This window comes from Cornus florida, unplaced genomic scaffold (assembly GCF_030987335.1).
Source record: "Cornus florida cultivar Cherokee Brave unplaced genomic scaffold, ASM3098733v1 CherokeeBrave_3.0.0_Hap2_Chr02, whole genome shotgun sequence".
Classification (NCBI taxonomy): Eukaryota; Viridiplantae; Streptophyta; class Magnoliopsida; order Cornales; family Cornaceae; genus Cornus; species Cornus florida.
In genome coordinates this window covers 73,021,980-73,048,815 of record NW_026775572.1, presented here as the reverse complement: position 1 = coordinate 73,048,815, position 26,836 = coordinate 73,021,980, and the positions used below count along the sequence as shown (strand labels likewise).

The following is a 26,836-nucleotide window of genomic DNA, read 5'->3' as shown; positions in this document are numbered from 1 at the left end:
TATAAATTTAATAAAAAAATTAAATTGATAATGCCTAAAAAAAAATTATTGAACTTTTTAATTACAATATTTATTTAAAGACGAGACATTTTTTGTTTATTTGGGACAGGCGAAGAAGTATACATTTTTGCTTTTTGACCCTTCTTGGATAGACTTGATGAAGCACTACGAACAAAGGTCTTATTTTGGTCAAGCGGTCGGAAGTTGTTTGATAGTAGAACAACAAATCTTTGACCAATTCCAAGCCATCTCAGAAATATCAGATATTTGTAAGTAATTGCGAACGAAATTGTAGACCTGCAATGTGAAAGAAGTTGCATCTATCTGACTTTCAGCTTTGTTTATTCCAAACCCATAAATACCTTCATCGATACATCGTTGAATATCATATCAGGTACTCAAACTAAAATCTGAGTCCTATCTTTTTCTCTCTCCCTTTTCCCATTCTCTCTGATCATCTCTCTGTCTGTCGGTTAACAGTTAACACAGATCGGTTTTCGCCCAAGACGTCGTGCGGCTCTCCCTGGCATTTTCATTGTTGTATTCACCATTTCCGGAATCCGGTGAGTTTGCTTCTCTCTTTGTTGTTCTCTCCTCTGTTTTCTGTTCACAAACACACACAAACACAGACTGCTATACTTGGATTGTTTTGGGTTTGATTTCGTAGAAGGCTAAAACATTGAACCCAACTGATTCAAACCGCAATTCTTGGTTTCAAAAATAATTTTGATAAAGCAAACCAAACCAATGTGTGAAATTGAGAAATCAAACTTCCCTCAAGAATGAAATCAATCAAACAAACCAATGATTGAATTTGCACTATTATTGTAGTTATGTGTTTGTAAGTGAAATTAAAATTTTCGTTTTTAATAGTTAATATTATTTGAGTCTTAAAGAGTATCAACTCTTGTATGGTTGATTGACACTGTAGCGGGGCGCCCATTCAATGGATGAAGTGGGTCTCAATATTATATTCACTTGAGATTCATCTTATTGACCGCCACTACAATCGTGACACTCCAAAGTTTTTTTCTAATGACAGTGGTCAGTCATCCTATCCGATCAAATTAGTAACAAATGCAGCTGTCCATAGTTTTTCTTTAATGACAATGATCAGGACAATTTCCAATTTGTCCCTCTTGGTCTTTCAATTCATGAGAATGAAATTAACCTCTGAGTCCAAGATGTGTAGTTTGATTATCGATGTTATATGGTTGTTAAGTTGGATTATTTGAAATGTTGGCCATCAGCTCCTTGTGTTCACACTAAATTGTTAGTTAGAAAAGGATCTGATACTATTCCTCCCTCTCTTGTCTCCTTTCCCTAGCCCTATGAAACTCTTCCCGTCTTCCTCGGATATTAGCCCTTTGAAACCCTCCCTCTTTTGGTCTAAAACCCTAAGTGATTGCTGTTCAGCAACTCAGATCTGAAGCTAGTCTTCACTGTTGATGATTTGGATCTCACTCTCATCATTGCCTGAGCTATTGATCCTCCAAAACTCACCATCAAAGATCTCTCTTAGGTCAGTTGTGCTTTATTTTTCTGTAAGTTTAGTTTTTTCCCCTTTAAAATCCTGCATTTATCAATTGTGCGATCATGGCGTGTTTTGTGTAGACATAAATTTTGAACTTATTTCATTTTTTATTGAGATTATAGGTTTTATATTGAAACTAATAATTACATTTTCTAAACAATGTATTTTAATTTGGTTGGTTCAAGTGATAATAATATATATATATAGTTTTTCTTTGTAATTAGTTGAAAATTTTCTTATCAATTTTTTGCTTCTCTCTCTCTTTCTCTCTCTTTATATATACACTTATATATTTGTCTGGTTGGTAGTTCGTGTTGGCAGTGGGGTAGTTGAGTTTGAGATTGAATGGTTCAAGGTTGCCTGTTACGGAAGTGATGTTGTTGTGGTGCAGTGGTATTGGTTCTGTTGGTGCTTGTGTGCTTTCCCCATCTCTTTCTTTATTTAGGGCGATTGAATTTAAACCTTATCAGCATATTTAAGGGTTGTGGTCCTGAAGTGTTTTCAACCTCGCATGTAGGGCCCAAAATGTAATGACACATTTTTTTACAACATAATAAAAATGGATTTTGAGTGAATTTTAGTTATTTTATTGAGTTTTCGAAGACCGTTTTACACAAGTAATGACCTATTCATGAATTCTATGTCATTGTCATTATTAAAAAGCTTAGTTTGAATATTTTTTATAAAATTAGTGAATAAAAATAAACTTAACTATGAATAAATGAAATGCATACCATATATACTATGTGAGAACTTAAAAAAAAAAAAAAAAATCTAAAACAAAAATAAATAAATATACTAGAAAAGATATATGGTTTTGTCTACATATGAAATAAACTATAAAGTAAATCTTTCTATATGTGATTTTATGGTCATTCTTCATTATGTTTGTTTACAATAATGACTAACTGAAGGGTTTTGTGATGATTAAATAAAAACTAAGCCCTGATAATAGCACAAGATGAAGCTTGTTTGAGTGACAAAAGTTCTACCTTTCTTACCAAAGGCTCCAGGTTTGATTCTCAACCTGGTCATTAACCATTTAAAAAGAAGCAGTAAGTTGGGTGTTGGCCTATTCGGGAACTGGCCCTGGATTGGCCTGCTTCTAACAGAAATGGCCAGTTCTGGTCTGGTTCTATGGTGAATAACCAGATCACAACAGAACTGGCCGCATCAATGCCAAGCCTACCATTTCTGTAGAGGATCGGCCTTCAGTTTGGTATCGGAACCTGCCAGGTTGCGGAGAAACGGCTGGTTCGTTGAACTATGGCCTTGGGTACTCGTAAACACTTGTTTCAAAATTATTGATGCTGCAATTGATATTCATAGTTTAGATGAGTCTGTTTCTATTTATCTCCCCTTCCACCTTCGAATGTCCACTATAGATTATTAAAATTGTAAAGAATCAATGCATCCAAATGCTTCTACTTGTAACAGTATAAGGAGTAAGGACTGAAGAGTGCAAACACCTCTTTGGAGGCTTGCGTAGATAAGTGGAAGATAATTGGCTCAGATGTGCAGTAGTAAAAAATTCTTACATACAAGGTTTTTAAGAGAGTGGCCTAGTGGTATCAACCTCTTACTTTTCAAAGGGAGGTCAGGGGTTCAAGTCTCAGAAGAGACAAGTGTGTGTGAGTACCAACTAGGAAAAAAAAAGAGAGAGACTCTGCAGGAGAAAAATGGGAGGTTTTAAAGGTGCCTGGGAGAGAGATGAGAAAAAAGGTTTTTAAAATAATGCATTACAAAAGTCAACCTTGATATTTGTTGCTACTGGAAAGTAAACTATAATTTCTGTGAGGAAGGTTCTCAGAAGCATATGTCTATGTGGGAGGCTACACAAGACAAATGAGCCTAACTGCCAATCTTCCATTCATTGCCTCTCTGGTGGAATAGATTTTATTAGGGAATTTAAGGTATCCAGTTATTAAAAGACTGGTGGTTTAGGTTGGAGATTGGGGATATTGGTAGGTGAGTGTGGTATACGAGCCAAACAAGCCTATATGCATGAGGATCTATTCCTGGAGGTATGCCTTACCTTGGGTAAGTCCTCTGACCATTTTTATGATGTTAGAATCCTACTTATTTTAATGGGGTCTTGTCCTATGTGGCTTTCTCATCATTCATTTAACTCAGTCTTTGTATTGGTGGAAAGAAGTTAGTAGTTGGACATATCAAAAGAGGGGGGAAAAAAAGGAAAGAAGTAGAGTGCTTTTGTGCAAAAAGTTTATGTACAGTTGAAAAATGAAGTTGAAACAAAGAAGTTCAAGTCGGTACTTGGTAGGGAATGGTTTAGCATGACAGGATCTGAACATATTGGATTTAGCTCTTCTCGCTCTTACTTGATTAACCTTGTTTTCAGGTGATTTCTTGCAGTGGTAAGGAATAGTGGTAAATGCCTGTAACAGGTCCATTGCAAATTATTCTCCAAATTGGAATCTCTGTATGAATTTAGGGTTTAGGGGGAGGTAAGATAGAAGTAAAAGTTCTTACATCTAATTTGCTGCAAAGAATGAAGTTTTCATTCTGTACATGCCAGATCATGAATTATTAACTACATACAACTAACCTACATAATTCTTGATGAATCTAAGGAGGGTTTAGCCTGTTATGTTGTCCAACTAAACACCATGAAAGTGGAGGAGGATTCTATGAGATGGTGGCCACAAGAAGGGGATGTCTGAGGAGTGCGTTTTTTGTGGGATGTTATTGGAGAGAGAGCTTTTAATTTCCCTGACAGAAATCTGAATTATGGTAACTTCTTTGGTTGGACAGCTGCCTCAGGGGGTCCTAGTGAGCAACAAAGTTGATATTTATGGCACCTGATGTCTTTATGTATGTGGTGCTTTGTGTGTGTGTACACTATCCATATTTTGGGTGTTGTTGGTTGGGGTGGTGGTGATAGAGAAATACTTTGTTTTGGTTGATTCTTCTGAGATTTCTGGGAGAGATGAAGTGATGAACTACAGTAATATAGCATATGAGGAATTTCAGTCACAACAAACAAGTTTTTATGTATGACAAATTTTGAGTCAATTCACCTGCAATGTGAATTCCTGCTTTGATTCCTGAAATGTTGCCTCTTTTTTTTTTTTTTTTTTATTTTTTTTTATTCCTTTTGAATTGATGCTTGATTGAGTAGAACCTTTTCTACAGGTGCACTTATAAATAGCAGACCTTCATAAGGTTATTACGATTAGTAGTTTGGATTATGTTCGTATGGAATTTAATTTTGCAGCCCATTTGTTAGCTGCTCGTATTAGATCAAATTTGTTAGTTTGTTCTGACATTAACGATCTCCCTTCTGATATAATGTTGGAGGTCCATAATAACTGTTCTCATTCTGCAAGTTTTTACCTCTGCCAGGAAAAAAAAACAGAAGCAGAAATTGAAAGATTTCATGAGCACTTGATTATAGAGGACATGAACCCTTTTATTGCCTTTGGAGGCCTTCTGTGTTAATTTAGCCCATTCTGTCAGTTCTCTACAACCATGGAGCACTTTTTTCATTTTTCCAAGTGTTGAACTTAGAAGAAAACTTTTCAGCTGGAAAATGGATTTGAATTGCTTGTCTCATTGTTCATCATGCCTTAAATATGTTCAATATTGATCTCTTCTACTTAGAGTGTAAAATATGATTTTTTTTTTTTTTTTTTTTTTTTTTTTCTTTTGCATTTTGTTAATTTCTCAGATATGGGATGGATATGGCATTTTATTTGTGTTGTATTATTCTAGGGAAACAAAACTTTTATATTATGCTTTCTAAAACAGTGAGAATTTTGTTAGCTCCAGGAATCTGAAGCTCAATCAGTAGATGTTTTTCGTTACCTTTTTTCGGTTTTTATTTTAATGCTATAATTTATGACTTTTTTTTTTTTTTACCTTTTCCTTTTGATATAAGCTCAACTCACCTGAAAAAAGCCTTTTCCCAGTAGTATTGATATAATTTTCTGATCTATTTCCTTGATATTTCTATTTTATTTAATATGGCACGCTTTCGTTTAATGCATATGAATTGAGATTCTTTGAAGATTATTGATGTTAAGCCTCTCATATGCATTGGATGGATGATCAAAAATGAAGACTATTGAGTTTAAGCCCCTCTTTTGCAATTCAGAGATAGTACTAGTTCATGTGGTCCAACAACTACCACATTGAAGACTGAAACCTAGTCCTTTCATAGGATTGCTTTTGGAATGTTTTTTTTTTTTTTTGACCGACATAGTCAATAATGCACAAAGCAATTGACTTAGAATGTTGGAAAACCAATAAAGTGGTTTAGTCATGTGCTATGAAGTCCAATAATTGATCAATGAGGAAGTAATATCACTTTAGCATCAAGTCGATACTTGTAACATGTCACTAGATTTGTCAATGGATCAGATTCCAATAACCGGATAATAATCCAAATCCGATAATCCATTCACTTAACAATTTCGATATGGATTAATGTCAATCCATTCTGCTAAGAACCCGATCCGACCTATTTTGTTATATATTATTTTAGTATACAAGTATATATGTATATTTTATACATCATCTCTAGGTTTTATGGAAGAAAGTAATTAAAACTTATATGCATGATAGGATGGGTTCCAGCATGCACATTAGCAGCTCCCAATATTTATATAAGCACCCAAACTAAATACTCCACATTCACAAACAAAGGCTCCAGACTTGAAAGAAATGGAAACGGTGAATAGGTGATGAAATGAGCTCGTTGCTGACTCACCTGAATCTTCTCCGAAACACTGATCGTCATTTTCAACTGAGTTTTGTTACCTATTCTCTCTTCTTTTCCTTTTCATCCTCTTGTTCTTCCATTCTATTACAAGCCCTAATTTTCCATCTTCTTATTCCCCCTTTCACAACAACAGAGATTAACTCAGATTTCTCTCTTTTCCCCTCTTCTTTGACTTCCCTCTCCCCTTTGTTTTTTCCCTCACTCTTTACTGTAATTTTGTGTTCTTTAATACGAAAACCCAAATTTGCAAATCTCTTCTTGCACCCTAGACCCAGATCTTCATTTTTTCTCCTTTACTGAGATTTGGTATATTATTTCTGAGTAGTAATAATGATATATTTGTTTGATTTGTTTCTTTCCTTTTGCAAAATTTTTAATTTATATATGGATCGGATTATTCGATAAAGGGAATATTGGATATGAATTTATTAAAAAAATATTCATCGGATTATTGGATCGGATTGGATCACATTTTGTCTTATTGGATTCACATCGAACCAAACGTGATCCATTCGAATCTGATCCTTTGATACTTGATAGGTCTACATATCCACTTGTACCTTTTCGTTGTCTCTTCACTGAGGAAGCTGATCTCTTTTTCCATAAGGTCAAGTTGATTTCATGGACAATGACATGTTTTACTTCTCATTTATTCACAGACAATCGAGCTAGTACTTTACTTTAGGGTGAATTATCCTGACCTCCTATGAGGTTTGAGCTTTTCACCTATTAATTAAACCTTGGTCAAATCTGCTGGCATGAGGTTTGGTCAAAATAAGAGATTCCTCCCTGGCCGTTAAGTCACCATCAGAATTATTTACTCCAATACCAAACCCTTAGTTATACTAGAATGGAAAAATTATCCCTGCACTTACTTGAAATGACTAACATGCCCATATAAAGATGACAAAAATGCCCTTTTATAAATTTAATCATATTGATAAAAATTTATTATTTATTATATAATTAAAAGATTATAAATATTTAATATGCAAATTAAATATTTACATTTGCTTTTCAAAGCATTCTAAAATTAAGCTCTAAATATAATTTCAGAAGTTGTTAGTGCATTTTCTTTGAACTCGAAGATACCCATACAGGAAAATACCATACGTGACCTTGACTGATAATTTGGAAAGACTAACCTTGCCTGACAATTTGGAAAAGACTATCTTAATCATACTTTCTTGAACAAGGGTACCCTTCTTGTTCCTTCCTCTTAAATTGCAACCAATTCCATACTCACAAGTCAGCAATCTTTTCACGTGAACCTAATCCATCTAATCACTATTCCTCTGATATATGTTATATATACACATGCACACAATCAAAGAACCCAAAAACCCTAATCATCATCTCTAAAACCATCTGCTATCTCATTTTGCTACCATGGCTGCAACAATGGCATCAACCGGAGCACGATTTATCCTTACGTGTTCGATTATTATCATCATGATATATATTTTTCTCCAAAGTCCAAATTAACTCTCTTCTTCCTTAGCCAAAGCTCCTCCACTTCTTGGTTTTGTTTGACCCACCCAATCATCCTCCGCGTTGCCAACAAGTAGTATCACCTACAAACAATGGTCCATAAAATTATTTGCGACCCAGAATTTGAAATTTCTTCTACTTCTAAGTTTTGACAAAATTTGTATTGCTTACAAGCATGAAGGATCGCAAATTTATGTTTCGTAGAGCAAAGTTGTCTTGATTTTTGGTGGTAGCTGTAGACTGATAGCTGTGTGTTCTTGTAAAAGAAGTTTTTTGATTTAAGTGTTATCACTGTTGGTTTTTTTAATGGATGGATATCTTTTGCATTACTTAGTATTTAATGTTTTGAACATAATACATGATATGTGAAATTCTGGAATTTTTGCTTCTACATTATCTGCTATGTCATGTTCTTGACTAAGGGACCCTTAATAGTTAATAGTTCTGAATGTTGTGATTATAAACTAGGGATAATTTAATAAATGACAACTTTTGAAACCAGTATTACAGAAATGACAGTATTCAAAACGAACTTGTGTATAAAGCAGCTTAACACAATATAATTACATATTTGACAGTTTTTACAGTTTAACTTTCGTATTCCCAAAATGCCCTCAAATTCTCTCTCTCTCTGTCATCTTTCAATACTCTCTCTATCTATATCTAGTGCACACACTTGCGAACCCATCTTCTCCGGCATCTTTTCTGGCGACCGGCGAACTCATCTTCTCCGGCGGTTTTGGATTTTTAGATCTATCAATGAAATCTATTTTGAAAGAAAAGTTCCGGAAAAATAGATTGAAAGAACATCAGGCCAAAAATTTTCAGGTCTGGGACTGGTCCGGAAATGTCGGGCTTTGGTTCAATCTCCTTCACAGTGAAGAAAGCTTCCTTCGTACAATACCTAATATCATAAGTGGCGATGATGTCAACATCACGTCAACACAAGCACCATGGACACCGGCGATCACTGGTTTTGGCACCGTTCAATGGTTGTGACTGCCTCCTGGAAGCCCTCCGGTGCATCTGCGGTCATTCGGTTGGACACCTCCGGTGTTTGAGTTTAGGGTTTTGAGGTTGGAGCAGAAGTTACCATCGTTACTGGAGAGGATTATGACGCCCACGTTAGGATTTTGGTCAAGAGAAGATAAAAGGGAGCAAGGACGATCCTCCGGTGCGTTGCCGGACTAACTCATGTTGGTGAGTCACACCTTCTCGGACGACCAACTTCAATCTCATCCCAAATTCAGACACCCATTACCCTCCTCTGCAACTCTAGAAACAGAAATAGACCAACCGATGACTTCGCTCTCCTCCACCGTCACAACTCAATTCAAGGGTTTCACCGATCTTTCTTTGCGACTCCAATTCTCAATCTTTGTCTCCACTTTCTCTCAATACAGGCATCTTTCGTTCCAAGACGACGGTGATGATGACTCAGTGAGTCACACGTCCTTGGCCAGCAAAGATACCACCGCGGGCTAGAATATTACCTCCCAAATCAAGGACGGTGTTTCCCCAAAAGACCTAGATTTCAGGAAGCGGTGGTGGGGAAGTGGGTGGTGCTGGAGGACAATTTGAAGATGGAGGGTTGGGTTAGGGGAGAAATGGGTTTTGATGGTGGTGATTCTGCAGAGAAGAAGAGTACATAACGATGGGGTGGTTTGATATGTCCTGGTTATAAAGGTATTTGTGTAATAGCATCAAAAGGTGTTGGGGGCACTTTGGACCAAAAGAGTCTATATTCCCATATTTTTAATTACTTTTGTTGTGAGGCTTTTTCAGTTATGCCATTTTCGTATTCTTCATATTTGTAATATAGGCTACAAAAGTTGTCTTCTATTAAATTTTCCCTATAAACTACATTCTTTTATAATTCCACTGTTGTGAAATTTCATTGCAATATGATTTGTTTGCATATTCAATATAATATGCACTGCACTCATGCTTTCAACTTGTCTTGCGTCTAGGCTCCAGGTGATTTTTCTGCCTTACTGTGCCTTGCACTTTTAATCATCCTTCAGATTCTTTTGAATTTTAAAATCGAATATTTATTTATTTATTTAATTTTTTTCAATGGGATTTTGGAATTAAAACATGTTTATCCTGTACATTCCGATAAGAGTTGGGCTGGGTTAGCAAAATTTATGGTCGTGGCATTATACTCCCCCCTGTCGCACCGTGATTGTTACTGTTATGGCGGATGTTATCGTTACTTTAAACCAGGTTTACAAGATGTCATTTCTATGCATACATCATGTATATTATTCTTTATTGGTAGTTGATTATTGAATATCTACATCAATGTAGGGATTTTTTTTCCTCATCAATGTATTGATTGAACTTCAAGTTATTGTTAATTCATATATTCCATTCTAACGGTATGCCTTTCTTCTTTTCCTGTTAAGTTCAAGCCCTTGTTTTATTTGGCATTAGTTACATCTGGACCAACTCATTACTAATCATACTTGACCAATATATATATCTATATGTATATATATATATATATATGTATTAATCACCAATCATTGATATATGCAGGCTCTGTGGGTATGTTGATTGGGAACAGTGCATGAGCTTAGGGAGAATGCACTAGAAGGAAACGTGTAGTTGATCTTGTTTGTATGCCACATTGAGATATTGAAAACAATGGCATCAGCTGCAGTGAATATGGTGAAGACTACATTAGACTTGGTGACATTAACATTTGATGCTCCTTTTGCTCGAGCTGTTGTTTTTGGAGTGCCCATTGGAGGTAAGTCCTCAAATCTTAAAAATCTGATGAATACTTTGTTCTTTTCATTCCTAATATTTTTGACTAAAAGGTTTAACATTTTCTGCCCTTTCTTGGCTTCAGGGCATCTATTTGTGGAAGGTCTCCTTCTAGTGGTTATCCTCTTTCTACTTTCCCAGAAAAGTTATAAGCCACCTAAACGGCCATTAACAAAGAAGGTTTGTATGGCATATGTCCTATAAGTCCCATATCAGCTATTTGTCTTGTTCGACAAGTTTTGTGGTGTAATCAGTAACGATCTTTAATCTCTTAAGACTCAAATAGACTGTAATGAAGCCACTAAATAATTTTAGCATCATATAATGGTACTGGACAATGAGGTCATATAAGCTTCGACTATTTTCTCCTTTACCTATAATTAACAAATGCTTTCAGTTAAACTAGAGTCTTCTTGGTGCCTGCATATGTTCTTGAGAAAGGCTTTACACTTGTAGTTCACATCGACATTCTTCACAGCTATAATAGTGATTCAAACTTCGTCAGGGAGAAATTTTCATGAAGGATCTTGTAGTTGGTTGGCTGTATTACAAAAATTTATGCCATGCCTTTTAAAACCTAGTCATATAATAATTAAAAGATAAAATTAGGTCTAGCATATGTTTCAAATTATTTTAAGCATGGGATTGTGAGTAGAAATCGGCAAACTCGGGTTTTCTAATATACTAAGGAAATGAGGATTGCTTTAATATCTCTAGGATGTTGGTTTAAAGATAGCGAATCAATTATTAGTCCCAGTTAAGACATGAGAGAAAAGAATATAGTGAAGGGAAGAAAAAGTAGGTAAAAAAGATGGGTATTAAATTAAGCAATCATTATATCCTTTACAAAGCTTTAAAAGTTTGACTTCTTAATGAACTTTCACTAACAGCAAAAGATATAACCATTACCCCCACCACCCCACACATGCCGGGCACACACCCCAACCAAAAAAAGGAAAAATGAAAATTAAAGATATGAATATAACTTTCTTTATGGATTCAATACTATAATAATATATAGCCCTTCAATCAAATCAATTTCAACTATTAACAGAAGTTTGATTTATTAAAGGAAAAACACTATATAAAAAAGCCTCTGTTAGTTTATTAGAATGGTAGCTTACAGTACTCACTAAATTATTTAAGAATGTTTCCCAGTTGGAAATAAAACTATACCATCAAAAGTCAAACAAATACAAGACTTGAGATCCTTGAAATCAGTCAAAAAGCTTGATTTTGATAGCAAGTCTTGGCATGGGTCTACAACACTTGTTTTAGGCTATAAAAGAGGGTATGTCTTCCATGCCTGGGCTATAGATACAACATCCTTAAAATCAAAATGAAATGTCAAATTTTGTTGACGTGTTGAAGTATTATAGTCCACTGTAATACATCTTATCACCAGATTATCAATATCTATTGTTTATGCTGTTATTGTAGACTTTTATAGTTTTACTTCGCATCGTTTCTGGCATTGTGCCTTATTTATTTATTTTTTTCCCGTATTATTTATATTCATGACCTTTTGTAATGCTTGTTAGTTTTCAACTTTACACAATTATAACATTTAAGTTTTACGTTTAGTGTAGTAGTTCTTGACATCTTGATCTTGTACCATCCAAACCTGATGACTGTGTTTGATTGGAATTTGTAGGAAATAGATGAGCTATGTGATGAATGGGTTCCAGAATCCCTTATTCCTCCTATTACAGAAGAGATGCAAGGGGAACCCCCTGTATTGGAAAGGTGAAAGCCGCATGTTTTCAATTGAATTTTTCTTTAATTGTTGAGTTCTCACGAAATGTTGCTGAGGATAGGCTCGTGTATTTTGTTCTTTCTCAAAGATTTAGGTTTTGACAAAAAAAAAATTCACCTGTTTTTCCTTTTTTTCATTGAGCAACTTTTCTGTGTCATTTGTTTCCTTAAATATAGCAGGTGGCTAATGTACTTCTTGTCTTCTTCTTTCTGGAAACTTCTTTTATGAAACTACTTCTTCGGAAAATTGTTGATTTTCTTCTTACAGATATTAACTTCTTGAGTATGTGTGAAAGGGGTTTTCCATTATATCAGAGACATCACTGCTCATGAGTTGCATTTATGCAGTGCTGCAGGGCCGCATACAGTAATCAATGGCAAAGAAGTTGTGAATTTTGCTTCAGCAAATTACCTTGGATTAATAGGAAATGAAAAATTACTTGTGAGGAAAACTTACTATTTTATATAAAATTTTCTTTTATGGTAATGGTTTTATCCAAATGGAGCATTTATAGCAATGCTGTATCACAGGAGTCATGTACTTCTGCATTGGAGAAATACGGTGTTGGTTCTTGTGGTCCTCGTGGGTTCTATGGAACAGTTGGTATAATTTGATATGGATTCATATTTCAGCAATCAACTTAATGAACTGCATTGATGTTTCCTCATATATCTTTGGCATGTAACTGTTAACAATTTTGTTTTACGTAGATGTTCACCTTGATTGCGAGGCCAGAATAGCAAAGTTTTTGGGAATTCCTGATTCAATTCTCTATCCCTATGGACTCTCCACCATGTTCAGTGCAATTCCAGCTTTTTGTAAAAAAGGAGATATTGTGGTTGCGTGAGTATATTTTATTTTGAGTGTTTAATTGTTGGCTGCCCATGTATGTCATAATATGAAGTAGTTAATGGACCAGGGAAATTAATATATAGATTACATGGAAAATGTTGTAATTCTTGATTGATGCTTCATTTAAGTTGTCTAATGTTTTAGTGACTAAATACATGATCATTTTTCTATGATCGGCAAGTTGCTTGCTATAGTTGAGTAAGTTTTTCATTAAAAATTGAGAATAAAAGTGGCATTCTTTACCGATTTGCCTATTATTGTCTTCTCTTAGAGCATCTCCAACCCAATGTCATTTGGGCTGCTATTTGTAAAATATGGCAGAAGGGCTTCAAATGGGCTCTCCAATGGGCTGTCATTTAGCCTGCCAAATTTTAACTTTGCCAATTCTTTTGCCAATTCTAGCACAAGACATGGCACTTGCTATTTCTGATTTTTCGTTCCTACCCACGGCAACAGAGAGAGAGAGAGAATAGAACAGCGGCATCCCGATCAGATGAATACCTCGGCCCTGCCCTCATCTCTTCCTTTTTCTCTCTCCTACACCACACACTCTTTCCTCAAACCATAGACACCTCGCCTACCCCATTGCCACTCCTCCGTTGCTTTGAAACTGTAGAAGGAAGCTATTTCTAGGGTTTGTTGAAAGCTGATCGCGTTCGTTTGCAGATTGTTTTCTCCATTACAAATTTGATATCTGTAAGCTGTGTTACCTGGACTAGCCGGCGACGGCCAGAGTGTCCGTGTCGACACGACACGACACGACACGGACACCGACATGGGATATGTGTCCGACCCTCTGATCTTCAACCGGACACGGCTGATGACGAAAATAAACAAAAGGATGTGTAACTCGATGCTTGTGAAGGATTAGGGATTTTTTTCGTGTTCTATTTAATAGATCTGCAGCTATACAAAGCTTCCTGGTTCAACAATGGCGCTCTGATTCGAATCGGTGGTCTAAAGGTTGAAGACGACTTCTTGTTTGTGAAATCGCATGCGCTGACTTTGCAAGTACCTACCTGAGCGTGGTTTCACGCAATTGTTAATACCCAGCCTTTAATGGCCAGGATGATGCCACCTATTTACCTATTTGTTTGGATCTGAAAAGATAGAGACAATAATGGGCTTTTTAATAAAAGTAAAAAATTCAATGCCTTACAGCTGGAAAGCAATACCTACAGCTGTGTGTGGTATACAGCTGTTACTTACCTTTATTACGAGTTATGACTGATATACATATTGTTTATATTGTTGAGTTGGGCTTCCTTGTTAATTGTGCTTTGACTTGTACAGGCCCAAAGGTCAAGACTAAGATGACAATTAAAAGGCATCTTAGCCCAAGCCCAAACTTGCCCAAAAGGAGCCCTTAAAATTTCTGATTACAGGTTCCCATCAAATAGTAACACGGGAATGCATATCCATGACTATGGCCATGCCACCAATCAAATGAGGCAAACAAATGGTAGTAATAATTATAAAATGTTTATAAAAAATTACAATTGATATATTTATTTTTTTAGTTTTATGATTGATGTCTCAAACATAAAAAAATATTCCAATTTTTTTTTTTAACTTTCCAAAGTGTCCAAGTACCCGTGTCCAATATTTGGACACTTTTGAGCCGTGTCCACATATCCTGTAAATTGATAGATTGACGAATCCGACTCCTAGACACGCACCCGTGTCCGACACCCGTACCCGAGTCCGGGTAACATAGTCTGTAAGTCTTGTGCCGTTATGATTTTTTTGTTGAATGGAAAGCCCCATGTTAGGTTCTTGTTAGATTTGTTGTTGTTTATACTCGTTTTATGTATTTTGTCCAATGAATTTCAATTTCATTCTAAACACGTTTATACTATTCTCTCTCTAAACACGTTATACAATCAATATCTGATTTGTAATATTTGATTTTGAGCTCTGCTTTGCAATTTCTGCTACGTTTCTGTTTGGTTGATTTCAAAAGTACCCTTAAACTTAATTGATGTGTTGATAACTAAGTTCAAATTTGAACCTGTCAAATGATAATTATTCTTATAATTTAATTTCGTGTTTTTGTTATTTTTACTTGTTGGAATCTTAGTTTTATGAAATATTGGATGACTGATATGGAATTTATGGTGATATGTTTGCATCTCGGCAAGATGATTTTTGTAAAAAAAATTTCTGTAAAATATCAATCCTTTATTTATCTTGATAAATGTTCTTCTTGAAGCTTAGAGAAAGTTATTTACATCACTTTGTTTAGCTTGAATAATGTGGGAAAATCCCATATCTTGAAAACTTATTATTCCCCCTCCATGATCATCTTTTGCTGAACTTAATTTGTTAATTGGGTAGAAAGAATATTGCATCAAATGTTTGGAAAACATGGTACTGGTTAAAATCTTTAGTAGAGGTTGGTCTATATATTAGTAACTACCTCCCCTTTACTAACATGGCCTTTCCAGGTTTAATACATCAAGAGAAAGAATGAATTCCTCCTCTACAAAACTTAAATGAAAAAATTATCCTCATTTTAACCAAAGAAAATACAGAAAACAATCTGATTTAGGTTTATGTAGCTAGTGCCATTTGCCCATCCGTTGCTCCTTTTAGACCATCCTCTCCTTGCTACTTGAGAAATTTAATTTGGTGGCTTTTAAGGATGCTTGGTTATTTTGGGTCTTCGGTTGGTCTTGGTTTCTACCACGGCTTTTCAGGGTAATTTAAGTCAATGGATCAGCAAGAACGGCATCACTGGCCAACAAAAATTAGCATCAAAGACTTTAAGAAGAAAAGCAAAAAATTAAGGATCAAATTTCTTACATGTAATCTGTGTTTGATAGGGAAACAAAGCTGCTTGAAATTTCTCCACTTAGTTTGTTAAAGCTGAGGTCTCTGCAAGAGAAATCAAGAGAAGTTGATTTTAGAATGACAATCCCAGGAGAATTTCTTTTAAACCATTTCATTCCTGTAAAGCTTAAAAGTGATAATCAGTATAATATTGAAGTTTGCAATAAAATAGGATTTTAACTGTCTCTGCATCATAAGTGTCTAAGAAAACACCTCAGGTTAGAAACTTAGAGATTGTCTTGGATGCTCACTGCTCAGGAATTGGTTCTTCTTTTTTTCTTCTTATTAACAATTTAATGCATAGATAGAATATGCATAAATATAAATATGGGGAAGAGCTACTTGCTATAACACTCTGGTATTTACCATATTGTTATTACATTCACAAAAATCATAGCATTGCATTATTTTTCTGCCCCCTATTAAGGTAAGCAGTGCATGATTGAATGTCCTGTGGAGGATGAGCTTTTTCCTACAATATATAATATCTGTAGGTTTATAGCCAAATTGAAATAGTTGTCATAGCCAAATTAGGTTTAATTTTAGGTTCATTTTTTTTTTTTAGTGGGAATGGTAGTTGAAAAAGTATGAATGGTGGGAATGGTAGTTGAAAAAGTAGAGTGGTTGTGTCAAAAATAGCATTTTGTGAAATGCATCATTGGAGCAGAATTGCTAAAATATAGCATTTTGACACTGTAGCACCTGTCAAAATATAGATTTGGCATGCGAAAATAGCTTTTAGCATTGGAGATGCTCTTAGAAGCCATTGTGAAAGTAGAGCTTGAACACGTGTGACTCATCATCCATGAAAATCATTATAGCTCATTCCCCATCACATTGTTTTTTAGTAGAGATTACATTATTATGATCAATCATCATGTGATTTCTTTCTGGTTCTTTGATGATTTATCACTCATCTACTGATCTTTTCCCTGGTAGCTCTTACCTTTTGATTTTCATTATCGTATCTTTCATTAATGTCTTTTGTAATATCAGTAGTATCCAGGTTCTTCTATAAGTTATTGTTGATTGGGTTTTTAATATTAAATTTGCATCACTATTTTAAAATATGTTGCTTTTCCAGGGATGAGGGTGTTCACTGGGGCATACAGAATGGTCTTCATTTATCTAGAAGTACAATTGTATATTTTAAGCACAATAACATGGAGTCTCTACAAAATACTCTGGACAAAGTTATTCACGAAAACAAACGAGCTAAGAAGCTCAGACGTTACATTGTGGTTGAAGCTGTGTACCAGGTACTGCTTTTCAATTAGTCTTTAATTTTTGTTTCCATTTTCCTTTTTCTTTTCTTCCTTTTCAGTAAGCATCATTGAGAACATGAAACCCTTTTTTTCCTTTCTTTTAAATTAAAAAATGTAACCAACTATTGGTCTCAATCCTTTTTATTCGAGAACTCTATATTTTGGCACTAATTATAAGTTGATAGAGAAAGTTGTGCACTGGAGGAGATTACGTCGGACAACACTTGAAAGCTGAGTATGTTGTTGACAAAACGGTATTTGATGAACTAAGGTTATGGCTAGCCTGTACATCATTTTCTCATTCTAATCTTATTTCTTTTTTGAGATTCAAAGGTTAAACAAAAAATTATAATTATTTTTTTTCCTGTTAATTTATATATAAAATTACAACTTAACATTAGGAAGAAGTTATATGAATTACAAATTAATACAGAGGAAGAGCATTGAGTATAATCTTGAACCAACCTCTAAGAATCCTTTTTCTTTTCTGTTAAAGAAATAAAAGTATATGCAAGTAAAAGACTTTCGAATAAAAATAAAGGAGCAAATACTACACTCTTGATCTCGATGAACAAGAAATTGGTGTTTTAAGTTAAACAAGGTGTGAAGTACGGCCCTACGGTGTAAGCATTGTGGAGAGAGGCTCACTAGAGATGTAGTAGGAGTGTCCATCTCATTTTTATTAAGAATGAGGAAACCCAAGAATAACTTCTGTCCTAAATACAACGAACTACAAAATAATTGTGAAATACATAGCTTTGGCCTTAGTTACATTCTAAAGAAAAAAAAAAAAAAGGAAGGTGTGAACTCTATCTAATGAGACAGTTTGATCTTCAAATGAACCAATTCTGGATTCAAAAGCAAATTTAAGAGATTGGAAAAGATGAGGCAACCAATTTTCCCATAGTTGCCTTTTTTTTTAATACTCCGTAATATTTATTTTGATTTCTGACGTGCAAAACAAACAAAAAGCAAAATATAATCACATTAAATAAAATAGAAAGTGAGGACCTCATGGATTTGAGCTAAAGCCCAAGGCAGCCTAGATACCCTACATATATCATGGTAAGAACCATAAGCAAGTAGTTCTCTTCTTAAACGTTATGCAATGTTAGAATAAAATGTGGAGAGAATGTCTGGTAGGGGCTAGCGTTATAATGATTTTTTTATATCATCAGACACATATTTGCACATAAACAAAAGGGCAATTTGCTCTCGTCTCTATATACTTTATCCATTCCCTCCTCTATTGCATTCAGAATTGGGATAGGAGGCATCTACATTACAAGAGTTCAAGGTTATTAGAATTGGGATCATATGTTGGGCCGATTTAGGTTCCTAAAGATCAAATCACAGGATTAGATCGAGAATCATAAAATTCTTCCCATTCAGGGGAAAAAAAAAAAAAAAGAATCATAAAATTCTACAAAACGAGAAAGATAATACCTAAAAGCATTTGTTTAACAACAATCATTGAGAATATCTACATTACAAGAGTTCAAGGTTATTAGAATCGGTATCCTATGTTACGCCGATTTGGGTTCCTGAAGATCAAATCACAGGATTAGATTGAGAATCATAAAATTCTACAAATGAGAAGATAATACGTAAAAGTATTTGTGTGACAATAATTCTTAAGAAATACACACACAGAGACAAAAAAAAAAAAAGAAAAAAAAAAGATAGAATAATTAAGACAAAAGTATTTGGAACAAATAATCCTCCAAAAGTTCTCCTTAATTATTTTGAAGCGCATTATTCGTCAAGGAAATAAACAAATTAGTAATGTATAAAATGTATAATTTATATACAACTAACCTTGATAGCACATCATAATATTAGATTCAAAATATAAAATAAAATAATCATGAATTGTCATTTTGTGATTATTCGTTATATGAAAATCTCTCACATACGAAAAAATTACTATTCAAATTTACTCGAGCTGTATTCTATAAGAGTGCCTATAGCATAGAGGAAAGAAATAGAGAGAAAAAGGAACGAAGCTGCTTCTCTAATAGCCCGCTGAAAAGATTTCTGTAGATAAGATATTGTTTTGTTTGAAGCAAACTTATTGAGCTTTAGAGAGAAGAGATAGAGATTGAACTCAATAGGTTGAAGTATTGTTTGTAAAGAAAAGTTTTGTGTACCTTTGTTGTTACATTATTATTATTATTATTATTACTATTATTATCATATTTTATTTTATATATTTATTTTTTGATAAGATACCTTTGTTGTTACATATCATAACAAAATAAACAACCCGAAGAAAAATGAAAGGAAAAAAGAAAAGAAAAAGGAAAGGCAACAATGTCTAACTCATACTAAATAAAAATGAGGAATCAAGTTGTCTGAATAAGTTTTTTAAATAGTTAATCAGTTTAAACGAGGACTTGAAGTATCTTTGTAGGGTCAAAATGAAAAGAAAACCTTCAAATAATTATCATTTCTAGGACACTTAAATTGGTCTTGACCTTTGTTTCGTAGAATTTTTGGAAATCGGTTCCTAACTTATCAAAAATTAAGAAAAGAGTAACATTTAATGATTTTGTAATAGGATTGATAGAAACAGGAGTGAAATTGGGATCCCAAGATTCCTATGACTGTATAGGGATTCCATATGGTTCAACCATTATGGGTTTTTTTGTGGGATTGGGAATGATTCAATACTTTTGGATTGTAAAATTGTATGATCGTAAGATCTGGATCAGGATTTTATTAACCATGCAAGTGTTAGCCTCACATTTGCAAATGGTTTTACTTGACTACAGTTAACATGCATGCATTATAAATCAATTATTTATGCCACTTGATGTGGCGGTTTTATCTTCTGCCACTTCGGTTCTTTGTATTATGGAGAAATTTCATATTGTTTGGTGTATTATTAAAGTTGCACCCAATGATATGAAATATTATCACATGCTTTCTTTTATTAGCAAAGCAAAAGTATGCACCAATGACATAAAAGAGTGTCATATATATATATATATATAATTTTTTTTTTCTTTGCAATTTAGGGTGGAAGGATAGATTTTTCCAACATTCTTATTCACCTAACATGAAATTTTCCCCATATTACAAAGAACCAATTGGAGGAAAATCAATTTGTGAATGGATTGGCATAAATAATTGATTTATATGTTGCATGCATCTTAACTATATTCAAGAGAAATCATTTGCAAGTACAAGGTTGCCTCGTGTACCGTTTTAGAGTGCGACAGCTTTGTTGATTTTTTTGGACCTTCCTTTACTCATCCATAAATTTGCTTGCAAAGTCTATACACCTACAATCTTGGTGCAAAAGGAGGAGGAAACAGGAAAGTCAAATAGTAATGAGAACAAAAAATGTAAGTTGAAGGTATCACAGTGGCTGGCCAAAGTTGGTGAAAAAGTGAATCAAGATCTTTTCTATAGCCAAGTGAAGAAATTAAAATTTAATGGTGGAGAACCACTCATCAGGCTCTTAGTCATGTGAATCATGATCCTCCTATAGGGGGTGCCACTTTTTTCACATTTCAATCTCATTTGGACACTCTGATTGCAAATCCTTTCCCAATCCTCAATGTCACTTTTGTCAATCTGCGAAATTGTGGTATTCTTGATGGTTTCTCAGCACTCAAATGATAGTCAACCACACGCATCACTTGCATAGACTACAACGAACTAATGTGCGTCTAATTCCAAATAACAAATGCTAGAAAGGCACAAATATGATTGAAACTTCAACATTGAGAGCACCAACAAATCGTTTTGTCAACCACTTTGTACGTATTGATCATCTTTGTACGTATCATCTACTAGAGGTGTGTACATTGCATTTATCCTCACGTATTCCAGTTGAAATCCGATAGACAAAGTTCTGTCCTTTCAAGTTTGATGAGTTACCAATTTTGTGTAGAGAACAAGAGGAAAGCTCGATCAGTTCTTTATATGCATTGACCTGTTCTTTAGAAGAGCCGGCTGGTCGGCCATTTTGATTTTTTACTTGATGAGGAAAAAAAACCTTCCGAACTATTTGACTTTGTATCATTTCTTCTGTAAGTAGGATATTCACCTCTCAAGAGGATTTTCTCTCTCTAGATGTTAGAGACATTCAACTCATACCTAGACCAACTATAACCCTATATTTATAGCCAATATAGGAGTACCATATGTTCTAAGTAGTTAAATTCTTAATCGATCGAGCCTTGAATCAAACTGCACTGGACACTTCTCAATAGATCAACACATCAATCGAGGCTTATTAGATTTGAATATGTTTTGTTATAACGTATTGATTTATTGACCATTCGGTCGATACATTCAGATTTTGAAAAATATTTTTTCAAGAACATCTTGATTGATGGACCATTTGGTGATGTTGCCCACTGAAAAATACTTGATCAATTGAGTATTCGATTAGTTCAAAAAAAAATTTCAAAATATGTATGAAAGTTTAGATTTGAAAAGCCATTTTTTAAGAAGACTTTTAGAAACATTTTTGTGAGCCCAACGCCCCCAACCAAGATCAAACTAGCTCAAATAAGGTCTTTCTAAGGTTATTTTAACTGTGTCTTAGATGTGATTGCGGATGCGAATTTTACAACGTATTCTTCCCAATTTTGTGTTTGCCATGTCTTCAAGAGTTTACATTGAATGACTCGAGACATTTTGACACATTATAACACAAGTTTTTTTGTTGAATTTGCCAACACAACTCATATACTTGACAAAAAGAGTATAATTCTCATGTGACCATGTACATCTTTGTTGGGTTCAACAACCAGTGGAAATGCTCCACAGAATGGATCCAATGCATGCGTACTCACATATTACATTAGGAGGTTATGCATAAAATGCACTCTCCAACAATTTTTTGCTCTCTGAGGACATGATCAATCAAGTGGCATAGAATGGCATCTCCACAAAAGGTACATAGGTACTAGGCTTTAGAGGTAGAGACGGATTGAATATGTTTGGAATCTAAGGGGCTAAGTTATTGGAATTTCATAAGGTAACTTGCTGGACTTTTGGCACGGCAATTAAGTTACATAGTGGTAAGGGTAATAAGATTTCAGGGTTTTAGAAGTAGTGATTTGAAATCTGGCATGCTCTTCTCTTGAGCATTATCACTAGAGTTAAGGGTTGCATGATCTAATATTTCAGGAGCTTTATTAGCTTTTGTAAAATTCTCAAAAATAATCTATTAAATAGAAGGGTTCTTGGGTGTTGAGTGGGTGCTTTTCCACTTCCTTATTTGGGATTGCCTTTGGGAGTTTCCTCTAGGAGAGTGGGGAGTTGGGATCCGGTAATCAACAGGTATGAAAAGAGACTGGCGGGATGGAAAAAATAGTATCTCTCGCGCGGGGGGGGGGGGGGGGGGGGGGGGTGGGGCTCTCGTCCCTTCCCAACTATTTTTTATCTCTGTTTCAAATTCCATGCTCTGTTGCTGAATGAATCGAAAAAATTCAGCGTGATTTTCTTTGGGGTGGAAGAGGAGAGGAGTTCAAGTATCATCTTGTTAATTGGGAGCAAGTTTGCAAACTTTTGAAATTAGGCGGTTTAGGCATTCGGAAGCTGGTCCCTTTCAATAAAGCTTTATTGGGTAAGTGGTTATGGAGGTTCGATAAAGGGCGTTATCAACAATGGAGAAGAGTTGTCTCGTGTCGTTTTGGGGAGGATGGTGGGGGTTGGTCCTCTCGTCCTGTGTCTGTCATGGGAGGCGTTGGCGTGTGGAATTTCATTTGGAAGGGTTGGGATGGGTTTTCCACTCACATTAGATTCAAAGTTCGCAATGGTAGGCACGTTCGTTTTTGGGAAGACTTGTGGTGTGGTAATCAGCCTCTGTCTCTTTCCTTTCCTCGCCTCTTCAGTATTGCTGAGAACAAGCATGTTTACGTAATTAATTGTTATCATCTTGATAGCAGTGGGGTTACGTGGGATGTGCTTTTTAGGTTCTTTTTAGGATTGGGAGATGACAGAAGTATGCGTTTTTTTGGATTTGTTGTATAGACAGAAGGATGTTGGCAGAGGTTGTGATGATATTCTGTGGGTCCCTTCCACTCATGGTAAATTGGAGTACGATCTATGTTTTTGTGTTTGTCCAACTTCACTGGCCAAGATTTCCCATGGAAGCCTATTTAGCGCTCTAAAGCTCCTCTTAGAGTTGCATTCTTTGTTTGGACTGCCACCTGGGGAAAAATTTTGACATTGGATAATTTGAGGAAGAGAGGTAATACCATTGTTAACTGGTGTTGCTTATGTAAAACAGACGGTGAGCCTGTAGATCATATTCTTATGCATTGTCCTATGGCGTATGATTGTTGGAATCTTATCTTCAGTATTTTTGGCGTTCAGTGGGTGATGCCTAAGCACTCTATTCAATTAATTAACGCATGGAGAAGGTGCCCAGTTAAAGGTCATGCTCGTGATTTATGGAGGATTGTCCCACATTGTGTTTGGTGGTGTATCTGGAGAGAGAGAAATAACATAAATTTTGAAGGGAAGGAATCGACTATAGCAAATTTAAAATTTTATAATCTTCGTTCTCTTTTCTGTTATGTAAGAGGAAGTGCTTGCTCCTCGATTGCTAATTTATTTGACCTTTTTGACTCTATTGGTCCTTAGGGTTTTGTTTTTGTGTATCAGTGATGCATTCCCCTTTTGAATGCTTTTCTAATATATTTTACTTATCAAAAAAAAAAAAACGAAGGGTTGTTTAGATAGTTTCATGTTGCAAACTGGTTCAACTAGGACTCTAGAATCGGAACCTAAGGAGACTGTAAAATTATATTAGACCTATAGGGTGCACATATAAAGATGCAGTAACACAACAACTAATCCCAACCACGAAAGAAATCAAAATCAATTCTGTGAGCCTTACCTGAAAAAACTCTGCATTTATACACATTTGAAGGGGGCTGTCCATAATCTTGTCTTGATTTGATATCATTTAGGTTTTAGAATTCATATTCTTTAATATTTTTGGACAACTTGGAGCACCTTTCCATTTGGTTAAGTACTTTTGATAATCCACTCCTTGATAAGGACCTACAGATTTTTGAATGAACCTTCTTATAGACAGCATTTCTCTGGGTATACTAAACTATCACTGTCTGGCTCATTAAATTTTGCAGAACGTTTCCTTTCTTCTTTTCCCCCTGTTTTATTAATCAAAGGAATATCAGAGCGAATTCCTAATGCAATAAAATCACTCAAGAAACCAATTATTAGGCTGAAGAGGTTCCATCAACACATTTTAGGTCTTGTACAAGTCTTGTTATACTAATGGTGTATTGCTGTCTATGTCCTACTGCGTTCTTTTTATGAGAATTTTCTGCTCAACTGGGAAATGTTTAGTTTTGTGATTATTCAGGGGAAAAAGAAGAAGTTTGTTTTGTGATTGATTTATTCCAATTTGCAGAATTCTGGCCAAATTACTCCATTAGATGAGCTCATCAGACTGAAGGAGAAATATAAGTTCCGTGTTTTATTGGATGAGAGCAACTCATTTGGTGTGCTTGGCTCTTCTGGAAGAGGTCTTACTGAACACTATAAGATTCCGGTAACATTTTGAAGACTCCTATATTAATTAGTCATTAAATCTTGGTATGTGAGTTTATATTGGTGTAACATTGTAGATTGAGAAGATAGACATCATAACTGCTGCCATGGGACACGCGTTGGCCACTGAAGGAGGATTTTGCACTGGAAGTGCCAGAGTTATTGATCATCAAGTACGAAAGAGCTTTAATTTGAAAAAAGAATCTTAGAAGAACCTTATTTTGGCCATACTTTTTTATTTTCATTATATATCAATCAATGTGATGATTAATCCTGTTTCAGCTTTCCTTGTACTAATGACTTATGCTATGCTTATATTGGCAGCGTCTCAGCAGTTCTGGTTATGTATTTTCTGCTTCTCTGCCCCCATACCTAGCAAGTGCTGCAATTACTTCTTTTGATGTCCTGGAGGAAAATCCTGATCTGATCACAAAACTGAAGAAAAATATTGCCTTTCTATGCAAAGGTTTGTTTTCCTTTCATCCTTATGCATACTGTATTTAAGGGACTTGATTGCACATGCCAATTACTAACTTGGAATACAATCAAATAAGGCTGGAATTGTGATTTAAGGTTTTGTTTCCAGTGGACTAGAACTGTAGAATTTTATTATTGTTTTGGCTGGCATTGACTTTCTTTTTGTTTCTAATTATTTGGGTAATTGCAGGTTTGTCAGATATCCGAGGCCTTGAGATTGCTAGCAGTCCAGAATCCCCTATTGTATATCTCAGACTAAAGAAGCCCTCGGGTTCTATAAAGAATGATCTACAACTGCTTGAAGATATTGCTGATCGTGTATGCCAGTAGTCTGAGCTTCATTCAAATCCTGAATTTGATTACTTCTCTAGTTCTTAATTCTTGTGCATTTTGCAGGCATTGAGGGAGGACTCTGTTTTTGTGGTGACTTCCAAAAGATCAACGCTGGATAAATGCCGTCTGCCTGTGGGAATTAGATTGTTTGTCTCTGCTGGTCATTCAGAATCCGATCTGTTGAAAGCATGCGAATCATTGAAAAGAGTCACAGATTTGGTGTTGACTGGTTGTGATTGAATGTTGCATACCAGATATCATGCTTTTAGTGGTATATTCCTCTAAGATCTCTTGTGGCCAACAAAGAAATGAGCGAAAGATGTTACTGGGATTTTGCCCTATATAGCTCATAGATTATTTCGAACTGTATTTTTTGTAACTGTTCCTTCACTTAAAAGGGCAGTAAGGCGGAAATGACGTACCGTTTGAGCTAATGGCAAGCTAAAATGTGTTGGAAGTTGAGTTGTGGACATGTTTTTGGTTTCACAAATATTACGTGCTGATATTCGTGTTATCTTGAAAATTACTGTTTGTACAACACAACTTTAGGTATTGTCTCTTCCGCTAGACTTCTTGTTAGATGAAATGTCTTCCGTGAATATATTCCATAGCTCACTGGATTGATTCGAGTGTACATTTGTTTATTTTTTGTGTTAGTGTGCTTTTTCGTTCTTCCTTTTATTGTACCAAATATATTTATCATATTTTGTTCTTGGATTGCTGTGTCTTTGACAAATAAATATGTTCTATTTCTTTTTGGAGGACTTTCTGGTGACAAGCCAGTGAATCTTTCTGTATTGGTAGTGTGTAATGCGGTTCACCGAGGGTAACCTTAAAGAAAGAAGCTAAACAGCTAATATGGGTTCGCTACTGAGGGTAGAGATGATTGTTTTTGGGGTTAAACCCACTATTTAAAATTTTAATTATAAAATTCTTGGGAGGTCAGGGGTTCAAGTCTTAGAAGAGATAAGTGTGTGTGAGTATTAATTAAGAAAAAAAAAAAAGAACAGACAAATTTAATCTTACTATTTAATGTTATATTAAAAATTAAAAATTATTTTTTAAAATTATTAAAATACCCTTTAATCTTCTTTATAAAGGGAGAAAAGAAGATTAAAGGGTATTTTTGTAATTTTAAAAAATAATTTTTAGTTTTTAGTATAACATTAAATAGTAAGATTAAATCTGTCATTTTATAATACGTCGGACATGGATATTAGAATAATGTAATCAATTTT

General features: G+C 34.9%; 1 protein-coding gene across 3 annotated transcripts; it reads left to right on the top strand.

Annotated features, from left to right (window-relative positions):
- The first annotated feature begins 148 nt into the window (after positions 1–148).
- LOC132295316 (long chain base biosynthesis protein 1-like) lies at positions 149–26,355 on the top strand. 3 transcript variants are annotated; one of them, XM_059793531.1, is made up of 15 exons: positions 149–394; positions 481–563; positions 10,077–10,147; positions 10,308–10,521; positions 10,624–10,718; positions 12,193–12,284; positions 12,642–12,735; positions 12,825–12,897; positions 13,005–13,137; positions 17,063–17,237; positions 24,649–24,789; positions 24,866–24,961; positions 25,113–25,254; positions 25,456–25,583; positions 25,662–26,355. In XM_059793531.1, exons 4-15 carry the CDS (start codon positions 10,416–10,418, stop codon positions 25,836–25,838), a joined length of 1,452 nt encoding a protein of 483 aa, XP_059649514.1. In that variant the 5' UTR covers positions 149–394; positions 481–563; positions 10,077–10,147; positions 10,308–10,415; the 3' UTR covers positions 25,839–26,355. The 3 variants fall into 3 exon arrangements, with proteins under 3 accessions (XP_059649514.1, XP_059649513.1, XP_059649511.1); XM_059793530.1 differs by lacking the exon at positions 10,077–10,147 and adding an exon at positions 4,898–5,006; XM_059793528.1 differs by lacking the exon at positions 10,077–10,147 and having other exon boundaries at positions 150–394.
- Positions 26,356–26,836: the final 481 nt, after the last annotated feature.